This window comes from Macrobrachium rosenbergii, chromosome 45 (assembly GCF_040412425.1).
Source record: "Macrobrachium rosenbergii isolate ZJJX-2024 chromosome 45, ASM4041242v1, whole genome shotgun sequence".
NCBI lineage: Eukaryota > Metazoa > Arthropoda > Malacostraca > Decapoda > Palaemonidae > Macrobrachium > Macrobrachium rosenbergii.
This window is the reverse complement of record NC_089785.1, coordinates 12,006,547-12,030,388: the sequence shown is the minus strand read 5'-3', so window position 1 is coordinate 12,030,388 and position 23,842 is coordinate 12,006,547. Positions and strand designations below refer to the sequence as shown.

At 36.0% G+C, this 23,842-nt stretch overlaps 1 protein-coding gene across 1 annotated transcript; it reads left to right on the top strand.

Annotated features, from left to right (window-relative positions):
• Positions 1–3,681: 3,681 nt before the first annotated feature.
• Positions 3,682–21,783, top strand: LOC136829937 (uncharacterized). Its single transcript, XM_067089111.1, has 2 exons — positions 3,682–3,721; positions 21,323–21,783. Exons 1-2 carry the CDS (start codon positions 3,682–3,684, stop codon positions 21,781–21,783), a joined length of 501 nt encoding a protein of 166 aa, XP_066945212.1.
• Positions 21,784–23,842: the final 2,059 nt, after the last annotated feature.

The following is a 23,842-nucleotide window of genomic DNA, read 5'->3' as shown; positions in this document are numbered from 1 at the left end:
TTAATGTTAATTTTCTTAACGTATTTAGGATATGGCAGTTGATTTTCTATATTAACACCACGAAGTTGATTTTCCAGATGAAAACACATTCGTCATTTCATGAAAGCAAAACTGAGTCTTTATGCACTAGGCTAGAAATTCACTCACTAATTCTGTCTTACATGATAAAATGAATTAGTTTTCTAGATACTTTGTCCAAAATTCATTTAGGATTTGGAAATATGAAGTTGAGAATATGTTCTTAGCTCTACCGGGGAACCTATGATGATATCATTAAATAGTTTGCTTTATGATATATGACAGATATCTGCTACTAAAATAATCAGTTTGAGAAATGAATACTTGTTTTGTAGTATGAATAGTTAATAATCAATGAAATTAAACTTTACCGAGAATTTTATATGTTAAGCCTCAGCTCTGTTACGTCGGAAAAAGTCAAAAGTCAAAATAAACAACGAATTCTTTGTGTATTATCAACTTGGAATAATGATAACGGTAACAGTAATAATAGTAATACAAATAATATCATTTTTATTAAGAAGAAGAAGAAGAAGAAGAATAATTATGATAATAACTGCCAAAAAGTAAGGAATGATACCAATCCATTATATGTAGTACATTTCTTTATTATTATTATTATTATTATTATTATTATTATTATTATTATTATTATTATTATTATAAGAATAAGAACATGGAAAGAAATAGTTCATCCCGAAAATTATCATATAGCCTACATACGTAAACAGCAATAGATAACAAAGCAAAAACAAATATTATCGTTCAGCACTCACGTTGATGATTTGTACAGAGTATACGAATTTAGCATACACAAAGTAATTAATAACTGTAATCAAATATTATGTTGCAGTACTGACGGTGCTTTGCAGTTGCAACATGATTCCTGTAACATGGGGACAAGTTATTTCATATATCTTTATGGTTTTTCTTTTGTGATTTTAATGTATTATTTACATAACGTTAAAATCCTTTATATAACTGTTATGTGATGGTAAGGCGATAAACTCTCCTTTTTGCGTAAATATATATTTTGTTAAATTTTTAAACTTTTCTCAGAGAAGAGCACTTGTCATTTATCACTTGCCTCGAGCACTTGAAACATGAGAAAGAAATGATAATCGTTTAGCCTTTCGTTTTTGTCTGTTGCAGAAGGCGCATTTCATATTCAGCAAATGCATGTTTTGTATTACAATCATTTACTAATTATTCGTCTCACAAACAAATAAAGTAAATGTGAAAAGCACTTGTTTTACGTTTATGAAAATAGATGTCTTTCGTAATAGTAAGTGAAGCATTACGTAAAGGGATGAAATGCTAGTCTTAATGTATATCAAGAACTGCATTTAAAATCTGAAGAAAAGTCTTAATTATAGAAACAAATAGAGTTATATCCTTCCAAGAATATGAAGAGAATTGCACGAAATGTTAGAAAATACGAATTTCCTGCTCAAAAGCACAAGTTCAGGGGACTCAGAATAAAAAATCGCAGGGTCTCACTTGTATTTGGGTTTTTAAAATTCGCCTAAAATCTTAAACCCATTTTTGGTGAACATCACAGGTTATGCAGTTTTTATTGCCCTAAAAAATTAAATGAGATTAATTAGAATGACGAGATGTCATGTTGGGGCGTCTGAGGGAAGCCATTAATTAAGAACAGATGAGAAAGTATCAGTGTTTTCATGTCAGGACTGGCTGTGTAGGTAAAGCTGGCTGCGGCAGAAAAAAAGTGATTTTCATAGGTTTATAAGGAAGCATAGGCTATACGGAAATGGAGGAGAGATGAGATACCAGGCGCATAAAACACTAAAGCTAAAGTAAGTCCACACGGGGAGTTGGAGTGGTTGGACAGCAAGATAGAGAGGGCATTAGTAAATAAATCAGATGCAGTATAAGGATCTAAAGGTGGAATTGGGAGAAAACCCCAAAGTTGCACTAAGAAGTAGTAGTTAGAGAGGTTAGACAGCATGAATGAAGAATGGAAGAGGGAGCTGAGGTAAAAAAAAGGCTGGAAAAGTGCTGCAGGAAGGAGGGGCCGAATGACTCTGGTGCAGGCACCCCATAGTAATGCCTAGAATGTAGTACGTGAGGTGCACTGACAGCACTACCACCCTACCTGAAAGAATGGTGATATGTTGGCGACATTCCTGGATTGGGCCAAAGGTCAAAATGAGTCTTTTGGGGTGAAAGGCAAAATGGGAAGAAGAACAACAGAAGTCAGAGGCTGCATAATTCATGTAGAGGTATGAAAGAGGATGAAGAAGGTGTGAGAGAGAAGTTTGGAAATAACTGAAATAAAAGAGATAAAATAAGAAGGATTATGTTGCAATGCAGGGAGATAAAGGAGTAAATGAAAATCGCCCAGAGGAAGTAGAAAAAACACAGAAAGTCAGACTGTCCTTATGCACTGTCAGTTGAATTAGCAAATTATTCTAAAAACCCGAGATTGGATGCTTGATGCCAACATGTTTCTTCTTCTTTTTTTATTAGTAATACTGGAATGTCAAAAAGTACCTGGGAAAAGCGCCTTGAGAAACGTGACTCGAATCTGCTAGTACTTTAGACTATGACTGGAATTATTGAGATTCGTTGATAAAGGGCAGAACGGTAAAATTCAGAAAGAATATATTCAAGATTTCAGTTACAATATCTGTCTGTAGCTATTTTGGAGCTGATTTTCTCTCTCTCTCTCTCTCTCTCTCTCTCTCTTCTCTCTCTCTGTACAACAAGAATAATAGACAACTTTATATTTTCAAAGTATCGAACCTATGACTACTGCAAAGTTTGCTGTTACAACCATCATCATCATCTCAATTATAGTTTATAATTTTCATGGTAAAGTAAAGTTACATAAAACAAAATCCGTCTAATATTAGACATAACTCTGTTACAAACTTATGCTCTGAAAGAGGGAAGTTTACCCATACCCACATGGGTATGAATGTTAATGCTTATTGGAACTGCGCAGATAGAGAGGAAAGTTAGCGGAAACATGATGTCGGTGGGTTAGTAGACTCAAAGATCATTCTGTTGAGAGCAGGAAACCACAGCCAGAGAGAGTTACTATACAGTCAGTGATCGTTGTATTTTTTTTTTTTTAATATATAACGCTGACAACTTCTATGAATGCTCAGGAAAAACGAAAGATGTTAAGATTTTTTGACGTTCATTTTCTAAAGATCGGCGATTAATTTCGACAATCTGGATTTAACATTGTATTCTTGGAAATCCTCAAGCACTGGACAGATCCACAGCATGTAGTTCATACGCGTGCACATACACACACACAGCTTCATTCTTTTGATGCAATGGCTATAGTCGTTCACTCTTTATTGTGCAAAGCAGCTGCAGGCAAACTCTCTCTCTCTCTCCTTCATCATTTTTGTTCCAGCCTCCGTTAACACGAACGCAGCATTAACAAATCTCAGATTTTTTGTTTCCGGACCCACTAAATATGATCCTTCCGCAGGTACACATAGTTCCGCTTCTCGGTTTTGACCTAAATTTTCCATATGACCTTTACTTTTTCTTGATTTTCCACCATAAATGAAAAGAATAAGTATGGTTGCTCTGCTGTATCTTTTTTACAGATAAAGGTAGGGATTCAGTACATCCAGTACTAGATTCAAGGATCAGTATTTAAAATGATTCACTATATCCACCATGTTCTACAGACCTTCGGGTGCTCCAAATTTCGTGCAAGGTGAAAATCAAATATTGTGTAATTGTCACTGCATGGCAGCTTATTACTTGCATATAACCAATATGAACTATTTTCCCACGGATTCCAAATCAATTTCTTGACGCAAATATCAATACCACGAAACAAAAGAGGATCTCTGGATAAAAACTTTAAAAGTCTATTTTTCTGATTTTCCCCCGAGTCATAAAGAGAAGCATTGCCCGAGCAAATATTAGCTTGATACATCAGCTGAGTGTCGATGCGGGAATGGAAAGGCAAACGAACGTCCTCTCCTTACTCTTTTTCCTCTCAGGTGGCCTGTCGGTAGCACTGACAACAGTCGGCTGACTGGCACATCAACTACACCACAGCTCACAAGGCGACAGACGAGACCGGAATGGCTGTCTCTGTTATAAAGTCCAAAGGAGTATCGAAACAGCACCTAGAACTCGCAAGCGAATTCAACATATTTCTGAGTATCTTCAGGTTTTAAGAGAATGAACTGAAAATGTATATGAGAATTGAATGCAAAAGTTAGTGGACCGGATTCTTATCAGAAGGAATGATAAGGCTAATTAATGCAATGACGAGTTATTGGAGTTGTGACGGCGTTCCTAGAGATTTTTCGACAAAAGGAGGTGATAGAATAATGACAGGTGCAAAAGAGATGTTCATCGAATTTCGTGTGGATTCATCCTTGTTTTTCTAAAAGCATTATATAGTTTATTTCTGGCGACTCTATCCTTTTTTTTTATAGTTACTTTCAAAAGTAAGTGAGAGTGCCACCTCCTAGCAAGCGATCGGTCTTATGCTAATTTAATCCTCATCAGTTACTGGAAATAAAAGTGGACATATTTATTTTATCTAAATAGCGTGACAAGCTGCAGAGCTTTACATTTTTCATAAGATCTCGCTTTAACCTCAGATCAAACAGTCCTGAATCAACCACTTGTCTTCAACAAAAATCGAAATCCCCTGGGATTTGGACGATGAATATTGGCAGATGTTACAATGATGGAATGATAAGATATTCATTCATTTCCATAACAGTCATTGATTGCTGTGAGGTCCTGAACTCGTTGTTGACTAAATGGAATTCTCCTCTTCCGTTTTGCGTAATTCCTGAAGCTATCCTGGTTTTAGGGGAAGGGTCTGCTGCCGACCCTCGTTATAAAAACCTTTCTGTTGTATAGCAGTTTTTTTTTTTTTTTTTTTTCTTTATTCTTCATCAAATATACGATTCATCGCATATTCTGGCTTGGTAAAGATATTCGAGGCGAGGCTTAGCCACGAGGAATTAAACATTACGATATATTCTAACATCATTCTAAGTAAAGTATTTGCAGCTAATTACAAACCCTATCTAGATATTCAGATGCATCTGGGCACAAGTGCAGGAATAGGAGAATTCTGGACATCAGTAATAGGAATAAATCATAGCGGGAAAATGGAGGGGGAAAAACAGGTGTAGAGTGAAGACTATGTATCAAAATAACCAAAGACGAAAGAGAGAGAGAGAGAGAGAGAGAGGAGAGAGAGAGAGGAGAGAGAGAGAGAGCCATACCAATAAGTCGTAGTGTTGCGGTTCACGAGAATTTTTTTTTTTTTTTTCGTCGTCTTTTGTATCCTTGAAGAAGAAAGAGCCTTAATCAGGAATTTACTATTCTATAAGATCGGAACTATTGTCCTTCAAGACATTTTGATCCTCCGACAAAAAAGCAATAATGTTAGATTACGAGATCACGTGATAGAAAGGAAGAGATAGACGAAGATCTCATGAAAATTTCCTGAGATCCGATCTGCTTCTTTCACTGCCAGATTTCAGCTTCTTTTTCCTTTTCATGCGCCTTTCTTGAGCGTACGCTTCCCTGCACACCCATAAATACGTCAGATATATCGATCATTTTTTGTATTTATTTGTTGTCTCCTCGTTTCTGCTTTTCTCAGTTTTTGCATATTTTTTTGAGGTACGCTCCGTACGTTAAAGTTCTGGTGGTTTGTTCCTTAGAAATCAACATTCATATGATAATACGAAATATGATCAGTATGACAATAATCATTGCTTCTATAATTTTGCTTATCGACGTTAATATTTTGATTGATAGCATTCTCTGGTGGAACATGACCGAGAAAAGCTTACTAATCTTTTCTGAATCTTTATGAGAGTTGAACGAAAATTGCGTTGTCACATTTCCCAATAAAAATAATGAAATAAGAACAACATTTGTCCAGAAAAGAAGGTGGACGACGTTCGACTTTATTTATGAATTTTTTTTTTTTTTTTAGTGTGACCTTCAACGGATGATTTTATCCTCTTTAATGAGTACATCATTTTGAAAGCCAGACAGGCTTTAGGTGTTTTTGACATAATAAGATTAAAGATTTTTTCATTGGGATATCCGCATTATACAGGTTAAGAGAGAGAGAGAGAGAGAGAGAGAGAGAGAGAGAGAGAGAGAGAGAGAGAGAGAGAGAGAGAGAGAGAGAGAGAATATACTACTGTTTTGTTTTAATTTGGTTGGGTTTTGTTTCCCTTGTGTAATAAGTTTCTCATATCTTTTGGTTGTGTGTGTGTGTGTGTGTGTATGTGTGTGTGTGTGGTGTGTGAGAAAGAGAGAGAGAGAGAGAAAGAGGGAGAAAGAGAGAAGCCCTTTGCAGTTATTCTTTTTCCTCTAATGCCTGGTTATTATAAAACAAAAGCTCCAGTCCATTTTCGCCAAGAACCACAGCCATATCTTTAATCCTCTGATGCCGAGGATTTTTGTAGTATAAATCCCACACAGAACCTCACACATCCCCTTTTCCAGATTTCTTTAGTTGGCCTACATGAAATCAAGCATAAGGAATTTTTGGGGGGAGGCTTTGTAACCCCCAGTACCCCCTACAAATATGTGCCCCATTCAGATAAAAATAGCTATAGCGGACTTGAAGCCTAAGTAAAGGTGGTGGATTCCACTTCATTTCAGTATTTCTTTCTTTTTTTTTGATAATTGCAACATATGTGGTAAAACTCTTTAACAGCCTGAATTTCAAGTTAAATTCCATTCCATCAGAACTACTGATGAGGAAGTGATAGACTCAGCCCCTTAAGGAAGCCATTAGAAAGGTTATCTTAGGGAGCGTCCACTCTGCAGTGAAACGTAACGTTATACACATGTCGACTAATTTATTGCATGAAGGTATCAGGTAAACAAGTCAACAGCCGTTAATGCTTACCAATAAGTCGTTCATTTGTTTTCACCTGTTTGTGATGTGTTAACGATAAGTTACCGACATGTGTTTGACATGTTTTCCTGTAGTGTGGAACACCGTAACTCATTCCTCTTGAAAAATATATTCTCAGATCGCCAAGAATTTCTAATAAGCAGCCTTTTAATTACATCAGGGGAAAACTTCACTAGAAGAACATCAGTCAAACGGAGTCTTGTCGGAGGAACATTGTATGAAAAAGATATTTACCTGGAATGACATTTTGTCGAACTGACACAGGCCACACTGTCATCATATCCGCAAGAAGTTTGCCTTTGAAAGTCCGGCTTGTCGAACTCATTTCCATTGGTAGGACTTCATACCGACAGGACAATTCACTGCAATTATTTTCGGCAAAATGGCATTTTGTCGGACGGACATAATGTCGAAAGGATATTTTCACTGATGGAACATTTCACTTAAGTCGCTGAATGAAGACGACGGAAGAGAAAAGCCAGGCTGAATGATGCAAGAGGAGAAGGTTGAAGGAATGAGTGTATTGAGGAATGTCTAGGAATCTGGCTGTAGAGTGTCGAAGGAGAACAGTTAGAAGGTTCGAGCACAGGTAAACGTTGCTAGTTGATGGATGACAGCTAAGATGCTAAAGGAAGGTGGTGGGTGATTAGTGTACTCTGGAGGCTGGACTGGCTTGTGTAAGGTATCTCCAATCGAGGGAATGGTTTTGAAGGAATGGGTAAAAGGAGTAATTGTTCACAGAGAAACAGAGTAAGATAATGTTTTGATTATGAAAGTGAGACTAATAACAATAATAAATAGAAGAAATAGCGGCCATGGAAAAAGCAAGTAAACATAAATAATTGACAAAGATCATGATAAATAGGAATGAATGCTTGACAGTAGATTGTACAAGAACTTTACAGACCATGTAAATTGATAACGTAAAAAATAGGACCCAGTTATAACTGGCGGAGATGACGCCATACCTGATGTATAGTTATACACAAAGAGGAAAATTTTGAGACCGAGCTAGAAAGTTTGAAAGGAGCAAGAAATAAAATTACGATGAGAAAATGTCGACATAAGGATTACATCTTTTGATAAAATAAAAAACAGAAAACCATTGGAAGTTCTTTAACCTAACTGGACTAGTTGCTATATTTTCTCCTGAGGTGAACTTTTACTTTGCCCTTATTCCCGCTTCCTTTCTTCAGTCTTGCAGTCCAACACCTCAGACTGTTACTTCTTAGTGCAAGTGTGGGGGTTTCTCACAGTTCCAAGCTTAGATCCTCTACTTAATCTCCTATATTTTCTAGCTCTCTTCATCTTGCTGTCCAACATCTCCAACGCCCTCTTTCACTGTCTTCAGCGATGAACAGTCAAAAGTGTCCTAGTGCTTGGCCTTACGGCCTCAATTTCATAAACCATAATTTCTCTTTGAAAGTCCAGTTTTCGAAATTGTAATCTTCAAGTCATTCATGAGATGCTCTCTCTCTCTCTCTCTCTCTCTCTCTCTCTCTCTCTCTCTCCAGCTGTTGCAGACTCGAGCTCAAGTTTTACTAAAAATGAGATTCACGTCAACATGGAAGACGTAATGAAGGTGTTAATATACTTGGGTGAACTTTTGCTGCCTAGTAGATAAAGCTCCTGCTGATTGTTTTCGACTCTGGGGCCCACTGAATGACCCGAGATGCGTTTTGGAAGTGTTATAATGACTAACCTAATCACTTTAGTCTTCTGAGAGTGATGAGTGTCATTAGCTTATTTTCATTAATAAATTAATTCTGTTCATCATTCCACGTTCTTTTTAACCTAATGAAAACGCCAGAGATTTATGTGACCTTTTTTCCAGATTCCGCTTTACCTGTAGCTTTTCATTCTCTACCATCTTGTAAAATGTCAGTTATATATATATATATATATATATATATATATATATATAGCATATAGATATATATATATATATATATATATATATATATATATAAATATATATATATATATATATATATATATATATATATATTATCTAAATGCACAGTTTTTTTGTTTCTTTGCAAGATCACTTTGTTCAATTGTAGGGACCAGAGTCCAGCTGGGTAAGCTTCCGCACAGTGTCTGAATTCCATCAGATAAAGTGGTTTTATTGGCATCAAGAATTTGCAACCAAGTAAACTACAGTCATATCCAAATATTTGTCTTATTTTCTAAGTAGGATGAGATTGGTATTTCGGGATTTTAGAATGTCAAGCTGGACTTTCTCCTCACTTTCCCCAGGTCAGAAATCGTATTGGTGTTTGATTCGCTTTCCTCAGCACACTTCTTTCTACTCGAGTTCGTATTTCACCCTGATGATATCTATTATGGTTACTGATGGCTGTTAATTATCTGTGACAGGCTTCGTGCAGTGAGATGCATCGGAACAATTAATCTCCTGAATTTTATGTCGACTCCTGAAACGAAGCTACAGGCAAAATGTGGCAATTAGAGGGCGATTGCAAAGACCAAGGGCCATTTTTCTACGCAAAAGCCTTCGTATTGCAAAGTTAAAGCACCTTTCCTAATTAGTGTACGTTAAACCAAGCAATAGAAATGTGTCAAAAGGTATAACTTTGTTTAAAGTACTAAATTAGGTAGATTTATATAGTGCAAGGGGTTTGATGGTTAAGTCTTTCTAGCAGAACTCATATGTTAAAAGCTTCTACTATGTATCAACTCTGTATTATTATTATTATTATTATTATTATTATTATTATTATTATTATTATTATTATTATTATTGTTATTATTATTATTATTATTATTGCGGAAGAAATACACCCCCATTTATATATGTAATGTCTCCACAGTTGTTTAGAATTAAAACTGGCTAGCTGAGGAGTTCTAAGTAGTTCCAAGCTTTGAAAATTCTCACAGTTGTGTTTCACCATAGTTTTTCTAACGATTTTTTCTAACTGTCTTTGTTTCTTCTTCTGGGACTACATTCATAAAAGCTGTACCAAGAGCAGTTTATTAACATATCTGTTTCAACTACACTCTTTATTTGCGTTATAACTCAAACAAAAATAGCATGCAATAGTACACCCTGGTACACTTATCTGTACTTCAGTCTGATATATTTGCAAAACTGTGACAACATTTCAGATCGATGGAGTATAATCTTTTTTTTTTTTTTTTTTTTTTTTGCCACGGAGATGCATTCGTTAAAAAGACGAATTGCCCATTTATGTTATCCGGAGTTATTTGCAGGTATAAATTGAAGCCGCCATTTGAAGCAAAAAAGTTTAACATACATGTTTTCATTCCAGTCTGAACGTTGATTATTGACGGCACAGTTAAAGTAACTGCTGTAAATTACTAAAATCTGAATCAGAAAAAATTAATTTAATGGTAAATGCAGGAAAAGCGAATGCCACTACTAGATTTACTACAGTAATTTGTCTGATGAATATAAAATGAGATGATAAGATTTTTTAAAATGCTTATAAAGCATTGATTAATACTCAAATGTGCAATGTCCTCAGTTAATCGAGATGAAATCTAGAATCTCTACCCGAGAAGCGGCTTTCAGAAGTAACGCTTGCAGACTTGCGTTCGCTGTCTGACCAACATTCGTTGAAATTGCCACCTAATCTTAGCGCTAGTTCTTTTATTTATTTGTATTTCATTTCGCCTGAAGTTTAAAGTGTTCATTTGAAACTGTTTCCCAAAAATAAATAGGCGCTTAAGTTGCAAAAGCTTTTGAGGGCATTTCAGTGTATATTACTGATCAGCGTGACCTACAGAATATTGGTTTGGGTGAAAATCTGTTTTAAGGTAACCACTGAATTTTATTATTTCGGATTTTGGGTCCCTAATACCTTTTGTGTGATAAATATTATAGTTATCCTAAATAGGACCAAATTCATCAAGGACCGGTTGGGATTGAAAGATAAATTTTGACAGTTGCAAATGCGTGGATTTATTTTTTGTGATAATGCATTAATGAAATATAAAAACTGTTTATCGATAATATTATTGATAAATGAATCATTAAAGTCATTCTGTAATCTGTCTTCTGATATGCTAAAGGAATTATAACAAGAGTTTACGTTTGAACTATTTGAAAAGTACTTTACAAAGATGTTTCTGTTGCTCCGGTATTAATTTTTTGTACAAAAATAGGTCTCATTAAAGCTGGAGTTATAGAACATTATTGATTAAAATCAAGGTTTTATAAGCAATCCATCCAGAGTAAAAGCAAAAGAAAACACTTAATAATTCCCTGATATCCGATCAGACCAGGACATTGAAACGCAAATTGATAATCACTGGGTGTGTGAGGATTCACACTTGATTGGTTCTTGATTAAGTGATTAAAGTTATTCAAAGCTTGCTCAATGAATATATTGGTAATGATTCAAATCACGGTTGATTCAGTAAGCAAATTCCATGTGGGTTTACATGAAGGTAATGGTGGTATAAAAGCTGATCATCAGTATAGGCTGATTTTTAATTTAATCCTGTTCTGTTTACTAAATGGATATCGCATGGCCAAAAGTAAGCCTGTTTCTTGCGGGAAAATAATTTAGATCCTGCTTTCATATATGTGGATTACTATGTAAATACAATTAGTTGAGTGTCAGAAGGGGGAGAGATGGAACAAGAGATTGACTCTTATTGTGTCACTTTCACACAAGGAAGAGTTGCACAGGAAGAGTGCTTGCCTAAATTTCCAGTGGTTAATTAATTCACTTCAAGTTCTGGAGTTTATGCTTTTCCTGTTGACGTTACCCAAATTAAGTAGGAGGAAATCCATATCGAAACAAATATTCTAAATTGCTAAACGCTGAGACAGTTTTAATTTTAATAGAATGCCTTCGAGAAAGAGAATATGTAATATATACATATATATATATATATATATATATATATATATATATATATATATATATCATATATATACTGTATATATATATATATATATATATATATATATATATATGTATATATATATATATATATATATATATATATACTGTATATATATATATATATATATATATATATATATATATATATATATATATATATATACTGTATATATGAATTTTACTTCATTACTGTACGCAAAACATTGCTTCAAATGTAGTTTAATATCCAATTATACTTTAATGGAACACCAGACAGTACGAACCTCCGACTTCCCGTCAACATTGAAGACAATTCAGTTATCAAAATAGCCGATTACTTGGAACGTCGACGGGCGGTACAGTAGTTGGTGGTATTTTCAGTGTTCGAGTCCTTAGGTACCCAACCATTTATCACTTTTACAGTATAAGTCCCTCGGCGTATTCCCGAAGTAACGCGAATCTCGATATGAAACTATATTTAGCTTATTTAGGCTAACACACATACATACTGTACGTAATTCATATATATATATATATATATATATATATATATATATATATATATATATATATATATATATATATATATATATATATATATATAATGTGTGTGTATGTATGTATGTATTTATTATGAAGATAAAATACCCTCCGTCGAAAAAGGAATTGTGCTGTTTGTTTACCTTCCTTCAAGAGCGCCAAAGATTCAGCGAATGTTTTAAATGGCAAGGGATATGATCCATTTGATCCTTTCACAATTGATACAGCTGTTTCATCCCTGCCTCCGGCTTTGTCAGTGGGCTTCGGGTTACGATTGGCTCTCTCTCTCTCTCTCTCTCTCTCTCTCTCTCTCTCTCTCGCTATGTTTTCTTGATTAGAAATATGCTGCTTGTTTTCCATATTTCAGTACTTCTGCCTATCTTTCGCTCTCCTGACCATATGGATCTTTAAGGGAATCATTAAATGGTGTTGTCTTTGAATATCTGTGTAGCGAACATCATACATATTCGGGCAATGTCTGCACCTCGATTGGCTGTGTTACACGAATATTGGAGCGCCTTTCCCACGATGGGGTGACAAGACCCGTTCACTGAAGAGGGCGGATACTCTGTGGAAATGATTTCGTGCCTATTTTCGGGGTTTTTGTAATGTGTTTATTGGTATCACAGAGGTTTTCACCATTTGAAGTGGCTCCTTTTCTGTCTCGGTAGAGTCCCTGATAGTCTGTTAACCAAGGACGTCAGGTGAGTGCGAATTACATTACTGTGTGAGGTCCTGTCGTAGGACTCACAATGACCTCAGTGGTGGTTGTTCGTTTTCAAGATTTAGTATAAACCAGAAAGGCTCCGCCTCTTAGTTTAAAAGTCCTCGTTGTTAGTGTCAGTTTTAGATATAAGCTTCTCTTAATCCGGTAGTTCAGTACCCATTACCAATTAAATGTTGCTGGGTCCTCTTTAGTTTTCTGCTGATAGATACTAATAGTAGTAAAAGGAAAAGTAACTTGCGGCAGGACTAACTGTGTTCCCCTCCATTGGTCAAGCATCTCTCCACATTTGTGGGTATACTATGTACTAAAGTCTGGAACAGCTTTCATCTTCTGGAAATGACGTTGGGGAAGGGACGATTTATCATGACAAAGACGTTTCCAATAATGCTTTTTCGACACTTCACCCCCAAGCGACTTTTATATTTATCAGTGATGATTGTCAGTCATTGTTGATTCCAGATACCTCATGAATGAGTATTTTCGGCGTTAAAAAGAACATAAAAAGATTATTTTAGACTTTAGGGTTGTGTTAAAGATAGCTAAGACACGTAACAGATCATTCTTTTTTTTGGTTGAAGATGATGGTGTACGGTACAGTCTTTTAAAATGGGTGAGCGTTTATGGTCATCTGTATATATTTATATAACCCTGCAAAGAACCCTCGTCACCTTTTAAAAACGTTAATGATTTAAACGAAAAAAATACCAATCATCCTCTTGGTCCTCATAAATTGCTACAATCAACTTTTGTAATTCAAACTCGGTATAAGGATAATGACTTCTTTAAAATATCATGTATAATTTCCTTTTTGACTCTGTGGCAAGGCATTGTTTCTTTCAGGTTAATCTTCTCGTGATAAGTTGCTAATGATACTCCCATTCCACATAGAGCAAGTGCGGTCTGTTACGTAATAACTCCTCTTCGATACTATTGCCATTGGTCTGTAGAGAAGTAGTTACGCGGGGAGTGGACAGTCATCTTTTTCAACTTGTACACTTGCATGATTTTCGTAAACTTACATTGTAAAGGAGAATACACAATAATATGTTAATTTAAGCATCAAAATTTCCCGATTAATTTATCTTGACTCTGCAAGATGTGGACATCAAATTTATATAAGAAGGAAGCTATTTAAAAGAAAATTCAGAGAAGCTTTATTGTACAAAAGTAGTTTTTGGCATGCAAGGTCATAGATGCAAATTTTCATTCCTTTTCTAACTTCGTTCATACTTTTGCTTCCATCTCACACCTTTAAAACCTTTTTGCTCTATTTTCCTTTTCAGCGCTGAATGACCTCGCAAGTCCCTGCATTTGGCCTAAGTTTTGTATTCCATTCATTCCACGTTTAGTTCCTCATAATTCCCAGTCATATCTACTTATTATGTTGAAAATTTAGATTATTATTAGAATAACCCGAGATTTTCTATAAAAACCTGATTTTAAATATATCAGCATATAACAGAGAAGAAAAGCCCTTTCAATATATTTATCAAAATCACAAGAATTTCTGAAAAGCATCTTCCAGACTTTGATCGCTTATGGTAGAACCACTTATATCATTTACGCGATTTTAATAACCAATTAAAGATGTGAAAATCTAATGTTGAAAGATTGCCTCCATAAATAAATATGCGAAATATTTTATAGATAAATATTAAAAAACACTGGGTTCACTGATGCTTGCAAAAGCAAACATACATCAACAGAAATTAGCGAAGTTCTGTTGTTTCTCTGACAGCATCCGGCCTACGTTCTAGAATTAAAGGGCATTGGTTTTTAATAACTGTAACATATTCTCGACGAGAAAACTTATAGATAAATAGTATCATTCAGGAAATAAAAACCTTATTTTCATTGAGTAAGTAAAATAAAAATGCAGTATGTTACGACCGCATCAATTGTCACCGAATAAATAGGACCACATTCATAAGCTAAACATCGTCTTGTTGAGTCTTACAGGTAATTAATTATTCGGGGGCTCTGGACAAGTTATTTTAAGGTTTGAAATCATTCCAGTTAAGTCTTTAGGGTTCGAAGAAATATTTTGTCGATGCATGAATCCGTCACACAATCCACCTCATTAATTTCGACTTTAACTGCAAAGGAAGTGATTGATAGCTCTGATTGATGCAGAAAACGAAAAATTGCATATTTGTCGTCTGAATAATCATTGGTTTCGCGTCTATTTGCTTTTCTGAGATTCTGCTTGAGAACAATTTCGGTCTCAAAATTGGGAAGTCTGTTGTGAGCTGGAATATAAGCAAATATTTTGTTTCAGCGATTCCAATAATGAGATGCTGATTTTGTTCCATATTCACTGTATCGATAATAATCTATCTTTTTGTTTTTGCTACACTGGATGTATATCAGTATGTTGGAAATGAAGTGGTGGGATACGGGGTGATCGGACAGAAACCCAGGAGATCGAGTGAAATCTTGGAGACAATATAAGTAGAGAAAAGAAGCAAAAGTTACGTTGGAAAATTTCAAGAAGAGTTGGAAAACGCAAAGTAGAATGTGCTAAGTACGCAGCCCAAGATAGTGAGGTTGAGTAAATAGCAAGATCGAATAAAGGCAAGAAGAGAAAGGTGGGAACTTGAGAAAACAGGAATACCATGCATTCAGAGGTCAGTGAAATATCGACGGCGGAAAAGAAATAGAGAAAAAGACCTTTCAGAATGAGGGAAGGGTCAATGATAACATCCGTCGATAGACACGCTGAGCAGAACATGTTTGTGAGGTCATGAGAGAGACATCAAGAAGGATCATTTACTGATGCAAAATTGTGAAGATGAAGTGGGCGGACGTATCCGTGAATGAAGTCATGGGTTCTAAAGTGCAGTAAGTAACAAGAAACTGATGAGAAAGATCAGACTATGGATTTTATCTGAAACTGGAAAGACTCCAGTACCGATAAGGAACAAAGCGTGATGGCGGATTTGCGTGTTGTTGCTGAGTTTCTCAGGATTTCCAACCGAGGCCGAAACAAAATTGTTTACACTCAACGGTATCTTTATCAATCGCTTACAACACTAGACAAACATTTAAGATAAAGCATAGAACTCTGGAAAGAAGATTCACTCAAGAGAGGGATAACGAAACCAAAAACAACTTTAACAGTTGATTTATTATAACAAAAACTTATATTATACAAACAATATTATACAAACAAACCATGTCCGTAAATGAAACTGCTCTAGGAACAAAGCAAACACTCGGGACGAAAATCCCTCTCGTCGATATAAAAAAAAAAAAGAGAAAAACGAGCCGGTAAATATAAACTACGAATATTACATTCAAAACCCTTAAAGGGGAAGCAAAAAGTCCTAAACCAGTTTCTGGTGACTTAAGCAAAACAGAGGAATATTTACTTTACGATAAAATCATGAAATAACTGCAGAGGTTTTTACCACGTCGTGTATACTTTCAACAGAATTTTTGTTAATGGTGTAAATACTGTTGATGTTGTTGATCATATTGTTGTTTATTGGTTCTGTTGATTTTTGCAATGTTTCTCTTGTTTTGAGTTTGTTAGTTTTGATACTGATTTCATAGTTTTAATTTTAATTCTTTCGGGAGACATAGAGCTGAACCCTGGGCCTGTTACTCATTACAGAAAGAAAAATTGCAAAGTACTTTGCTCAAATATTCGGGGCTTAAGATCCAATTTTCTTGATCTCCAGAGTTGTGCCCGTAACTACGAATTGATGTTTTTATCCGAGACTTGTAAGTAGTAACAAGCCAAAGGTTGGGTTTTTAATCCCGGGGTTTGAAGGCCCTCATTTTATTTATTGTCACACCATCCCACATACGCAAGGTATTGCTGTATACATTAGGTCCGGACGACCTATTTACCGTCAGTAAAATTTGTAGTGTAGTTGCCATGAAGTTCTTTGTTCTAAAATTTTCTGTAAGTTTTACAGTGTTTACGTATTTACTGTTTACTGCAATCCTGGAACACCGACAATCCTTTATATGACAGTTCTAGAAAGGATTAGTATGGCTCAGTCTCAGGATTCAAAAGCTTCATTCGTTATTTGTGGAGACTGTCATGCAAAGCACAGTGAGTGGCTAAATCCAGATTCCACAGATCAACATGACCGATCTGCTCTTGAGTTCTGTGAATCCTCCGATTTTGTCCAGCTAACTGAGGCACATCTCTGGCAATAGATTAGACCTCATAGTCACAGATGTTCCAAAAAGTTAAGTATATCTTAGTTTAACCAGACAACTGGGCTGATTAACAGCTGGCCCGAAGGATTAGACTTATTTTACGTGGCTTTTCAGTCTGGACACATTTACCCGACATCAAATGCCGGGAACAGGAATAATCGGGGTTGCATTCCCACCGGGTAATATGATATATGATTCAGTGGGGAAAGCACTGCACCATTGCGCATTTTCCAAATTGAATTCCACTGGGAAAACACATTGAAATAAAAAGCATGTTTATATGAGTGTGTTTATAATGCAGTCATTTAAATGTTAAGTAAAATGCCACGCCTACACACACACACACACACACACACACACACACACTCATATATATATATATATATATATATATATATATATATATATATATATATATATATATATATATATATATATATATATATATTACGATTAACGTAAAATTTGAAACAAGAATAGATTTTAAGTGAGTTACTGTATTTGTTATCCTTGTTGCGATATCTTCCAATGGAAGGTTTTATTCCATGGTTGGTTTACAGTTGAGAGAGTTGATTTCATTCCTGGGAATGAAGAGGAAATGAGAGAGAGAGAGAGAGAGAGAGAGAGAGAGAGAGAGAGAGAGATACACGTAGAGCCTTCATTCTCTGTTAAGAATCACTTTAGATTGAGCCAGCCTTGCCCCTCTGAGTCAATGACAGCCCGTAAACCGCTTAGCAGTTCTAGTATTCACATTCCTCTTACAGAAATTAAGCAGCCATGCAGTTCACCCTTGACTCTGGATGGAAAGAGAGAGAGAGAGAGAGAGAGAGAGAGAGAGAGAGAGAGAGAGCCACTAGAGGAGCTTCATACAATAGTCTTGGTCCGTAGCTGTCTGTGCTTTTGTCTTTCGAGGCAAAGGCTTGCTTTTCAGATCTCTGCCCGGCCTCATTAGGAGCATTTGTTGTTGCCTTCTGACTGGGAGGCGTGGCACTTTTGGCATTGCTTTGCATTGTGGGTTGTTGGGCATTCAAAATTGTTGTTTTCTCTCCTTTCTTCTTTATTACTCTTACAAAGATGGTTCCTTTGATTGACAGGCGATAGTGTAGAAGAAATTTTGAGAACAGGAAGACTGGAAAGAGAAGGCTGAAGATTTGAAAAGGAACACGTAGTATTCGTACCAGAGTATTTACATTCCCTATGCCTGCAAGTATTGAAAAAAGATAGGTTGTTAGTGTAGCTACTTCAAACTGCGTGGGAAATAAGTCTTGATTAAAAAGATAAATGTACTAGCGAACTGGTACTACAGTTAATCAAAGAAACAGGTAGGTTGCAAGAGTCAGAAATTGAGAGTTCGCTTACAGACGGGGAGGAGAAGAGAGAGGGTCCAGGGAGAGAAGGAGAGACTATATGTGTCAGTTGCTTAGTAGTTAGTCGGTTATCATTCTGAAGTTTATAATACATTAAAATTAGCCCCAGTATTTGAGGAACCTAATATCGTAGATTTTTATTTCTCCTTCGGAGGAAATAACTGGGAAGTTACTTGGGCCAGTAGAGTGTTGGACAACTTTTATCCAGTATCGTGTGAGGGTAAGGCTCAAGATGCATGCAACTATCTGCTAGTTGCTTTCCGCCTGTTAAAATGTGGTCCACCTGCCACTCTTCATTTTTTCAAGTCCAAAGTGAAATAAGAACGAACCCGAAGACTAGCCACTGGCAGGAACTGTTGGTGTCAGAGGAAAAAAATGTAGTAACGGCTTTTATTTTTTACTACAGAACTTTGACTTTAAAAATAGGGAAAATGATAGAGTTGCAAAAATGTTTAAATGATATAACTCCAAAATTCATACTGTAATTTATAAATCATCGATGAACCATTTGTATATAAAACTTCCACAATATCAGCAGCTTCATACTCGTAAATCCAAGGTTCATCAGGATATTAAATTATTTAACTTTCAGTCTACCTATGGTAACTTTTTACCATTACTTACAAATCAGTCGACTTTTCTCATCTTTGGCTTCTTATACACATTTGCTGTGCAAGCAGTACTCTTCCGCCTTCGGATTTCCCACATATTCAACATCGGGGAATTTTCCTCAATAAAAAACATGGCTCGATAATCTCTTTATAAAGATCCCATTTTGCCTTCATAAACATTCCGTTTCCTTGCGGTCTTTTGCACATACCATTTGCTCTACTTGTTCTGTAGGATTCGCCTGTTCTTTAATCCTACTCCCAGATGCTGGTAGTAAGCATTTACTCGCAGTTACATACACAAACTGAATGTATCTATATTCCCACCATCCCCATCAACATCCAGTGTTCCGTCTTATGGGTTTCCGTTTCACCCTCCTAGCTTTACTTTTACTCACTTTTCCTCTCAACTTTCAACACTTGCAAACATTTTCAAAGTTTTTCACAAGTTGATGCAGTTTCCTTTTAGTATCTGAAACTTTGACTACACTTGGTGTAACTTTTGACTCACATCTTACATTTGAGACTCATCTAATGACAGTATGAGCAAATGCTGCAACGAAGTTGGTATTATACGTGAGGCCTCCTATATTTATAACGATGATAAATTCAGCGCTTTTGTTTTAGGTCATTTGACCTTCCTTTACTAGAATACTGTTCTCCGGTGTGGATGTTTTGATAAGTTGTATTTTAACAGAGAATTTGTTTCACAATTCGATGCCCGCTGAGAGCGACCAAATTTGCGCAAACAGTCGCACTGATATGCTATAACAAAAGAAATCTCAGGTGTGGGAACTTCTCTGTTCCGGAGGTCCTTTATTCCTCACACCATTGGGCTGTGGGACAGTCTCCCTGAGGATGTAGTGCAGTTAGAACCTCAAAGCTTCAAGCGAAGATGCAATGCATTACTACCCTACAATAATTCTCCTTGTATTCTAATCATTTATTTATATTTTTATCTATTTATTTATTGGTTTTTAATTCATCTTTTTCTTTCTAATAACCGATCTTTTCTTTCTGTATATCCTATTATTTTGTGTAACTTCTTTCAAATGAAGACCAAATTCTTTGGAAGCTTGATTTTCAAGTCAATGGCCCCTGTGGGCTTGTTACATATGAATAGGAGTTTATCTTCTGAATAATAATAATAATAATAATAATAATAATAATAATAATAATAATAATAATAATAATAATAATAATAATAATACTTAAAAAACTCTTTCGATTTCCTACCCCGAATGAAATTAGAGTAACTTCGAAAGCAGAATTTATATCTGAGAATAATGATTTGGGTTTGAGATAAAAGACGAGAACTTTTAAATAAAAAATGCCGTCCCCCTTCCTTGGCCCGAGCCTCGATTTCTTGCCTCGGCATTTTCATCATAAGCCAATGAGGGAAAGATGAGGTTCCAAGCAGAGGAAAATTTCAGCACTATTTCAGAGCGAGAGCATTTCCGAATTCTTCCAAATTGCTGTTTTATCACATTGGCCAGCCAAGTAGGGAGATGAGAGAATATGCTGTTTTTGATCACACACAGCTTTCTCAAGTAGGAGAGAGAGAATATGCTGTTTTTGATCACACACAGCTTTCTCAAGTAGGAGAGAGAGAATATGCTGTTTTTGATCACACACAGCTTTCTCAAGTAGGAGAGAGAGACTATAATCCTTTAATCTTTTTTATAGTGTTTTCGCGTTTCTGCACTCCATAAAGTTTTGTGTCTGGATCTGGTTTATATGCATAGTGGCATCAGAGGCCGAAGTTCAGGAGGGACTTTTGGGGGTGGGTGAGGTCGATTCCCCCGAGGTTGACGAACGCGCCTCTGCGTTGCTCGCTCCGCATGTCGGCATTTCATGTACGAGGAGTAATTTTTTTGTGTGCCTCTCTCTCTCTCTCTCTCTCTCTCTCTCTCTCTCTCTCTCTCTCTCCATCTGACTGTACCCCTTTTCCGCCGACTCGAAGAGGTCTCGTGGCGTTTGCTCACCATCCATTTGGGTGGTAGTTTAGAAATTATCCCCGGATATATAGCTATATGCCTACGTTTGTCTGTTTATCGCATCTGTGAGAATAATTTGTTACTGACTAGTGAACGTTTCATTGGTTTCAGGACTACTGCTACAGAGGAGATGGAAATTTCTCAGAGACTTTTTCAGGAGGGAGCTAAAGGCACAGAAGGCCAAGTCAGGAGATGGTGGTTCAAACAGGAAGAAGTACATGGATTTCGACCATCTTTTATGTCTGACAAGTACTCGAGACGAGCGACCAACCTGCAGTAATTATCCATCACCACAATGTGACCAGGATGAGGTACTTGAGGAAGGAACCAGTGAAGTTACCCCTACAAAATTAGCAACCATCCTGAAGCCCCAGAAGCAAAGAGAAATCAAGGAGCTGATTGATGTTTTAAAGAAGAAGGCACATGAAGATATTGATGAAGATAAATCTTTTCTATTGTCACTGCTTCCAAAATTTCAGAAATTTAGTGATGATCAAAAGTTTGAGGCACAAATAGAAATTCTTAAAATCCTGAGAAGGCTACAGCAGAAGTCGACACAAGAGTCCAACTAATGAATATCATGGTACTGTGCCTTCCACTCATACTTTCCCCCGCAAACACCTCCACCATACATTTCTCGCCACACCCAAGGCCATTTAACTCATCAAGGTCAAATACTTATGCAACACCATCTTTGTGAAAGCAATTTCTCAAACCAAGACTTTTTTTTTTAACATACCCAAGGACAGGTTCATAACCAAAGTTATCCAAAACTAAATCCTGGTGTACACCGACTGCATCAAATAGCCATGTATCAGAAACATCTGTCCACTCAAATGAGACAGACTTGTTCGCACTTCCATAATTAGCTTTGCATACTCAGCGATTTATTTGCAAGAAACGATGGATTCAGTTGTTTTGTTTAGTTAGTCAGAAGAGGAGAATTCGAGTTATATTTGTTCCATTTATCTGTTCTTCAAGATGATATTGTTTTTATTTTTCTTTCTAACCCATTTTGATGTGTATTGAATTTAGACTAAATATAATTGTTTGTAGTATTCTCATACTCTTGTTTGAAATGAGTTATATTTAAATTTATCGTCTGTATGATTCCATGTAATGTTTAAGTAACTTCCGGAGGAATGCTGAATTATGTATTAATAAGAAAATATACACAATATGCATTTGGGTTTTTGCTTACTTTAAAGTTACTTGTCTTTTCTTCTACCGGCACATATTTTCTCATGTTGGTGTCCTGATGAGATATTATAGGTCCGATTATTGCTATCAGATTATTAAATGTCTTCACGCATCCTGATGTAGGTGTAAAATTCTTTAGTATAAGACTTAAGGTCTTCAAATAATATGTGAAACTGTCCCCGAAGCAGTCTATGGCTAATTAGCGGGTGTACCCAGTACCTTCTTTTATATACCTTTAGCTGTTCCTTTCTCAGTGTTATTTATTCTTCCAATGTTTTGTATATTGAAATTAATTTATTGACGCCATTGGAATGTGACTCAAAATAGTGTTTAACGTCAGTTATTAATGAAGAGGGTTTGTATAGTTAGCAGTTTATTTTATCCCCAAACTAGATAACGAGAAAGAGAAACACAATAAAAAGAGAGAGAGAGAGAGAGAGAGAGAGAGAGAGAGAGAGAGAGAGAGAGAGAGAGAGGGAATTAAAACCCTATTCCCCAAACAACAAGAGATCACAGCTGACTACAAGAGACCCAACGCAAAAATAGAAAGAAAGAAAAAAGAAAGCAGAGAGAAAGAAGAGCCAGAAAGTTTCCGAGAGCCACAGAGAATTTCCCCATCCCACCTCTTTCTCTTCGTGGCATCAAATTCCTGCAGCTGAAACCAGATGACATTCTCTCTCTCTCTCTCTCTCTCTCTCTCTCTCTCCTGCTTGGCCTTATGGCGGCTGGTCATGACCTGCCTGATTTTGCCCTGGTGTTTATTAAGCGCTTTGCGTATTCTCATCTGTATGCAAGCTTTTATTGACAATTCTGTTTGTTTGTTTGTTTGTTTCAAGTTGGCTTGTGGATTTTTTCTTTTCGTTTTCGGTATGTTGTGGATTACTGTTTTTCTTTTCGAATTCTGTTAAGTTATGGGTATTATTTTCCGTTTTCCGTTAAGCTGTGGATATTGTTTGTTTGTTTTTTTTTTCGTTTTCCGTTAAGCTGTGGATATTGTTTGTTTGTTTTTTTTTTTTTCGTTTTCGTTGTTGGGAAATATGATTTTTCGTTTCTATTATTGTGTAGACATATTTGGAGAGGTGTTGGTCCTTAATTTAGTTGCAGCCCAATTTTTTTGTTGTCAAGTTTTCGTTTTGCCCCCTTATGGAAAACGACTGGGGGGCAGGGGTGGGGGTGGGGAGGCCTTGATTATCATTATGCTAATTTGTTGATTGGTTTGTGCTGAAGGTCGTCCTTCTGTTTTTCACATTATAATATTTAATCATTAGTCTTTGTTCACATTATGTAGCAGTGTCAGTTTTTCATACTTTTACTTTGTTTACTGTATATATTAATGAAGACAAATTTTGTGTTTTTTTTTTTTTCAGAACGCTTTTTAATTTTATTTTGTGTCTTTTATTTCTCTGACAAGTCATATTTACCTGAAATGGC

Bases quoted from the DNA above. Each gene is read 5' to 3' on its own strand.
- LOC136829937 (XM_067089111.1), top strand. From the start codon at position 3,682: ATGTTCTACAGACCTTCGGGTGCTCCAAATTTCGTGCAAG. The intron at 3,722-21,322 runs GTGAAAATCAAA...CATTGGTTTCAG, and splicing joins TGCTCCAAATTTCGTGCAAG to GACTACTGCTACAGAGGAGA.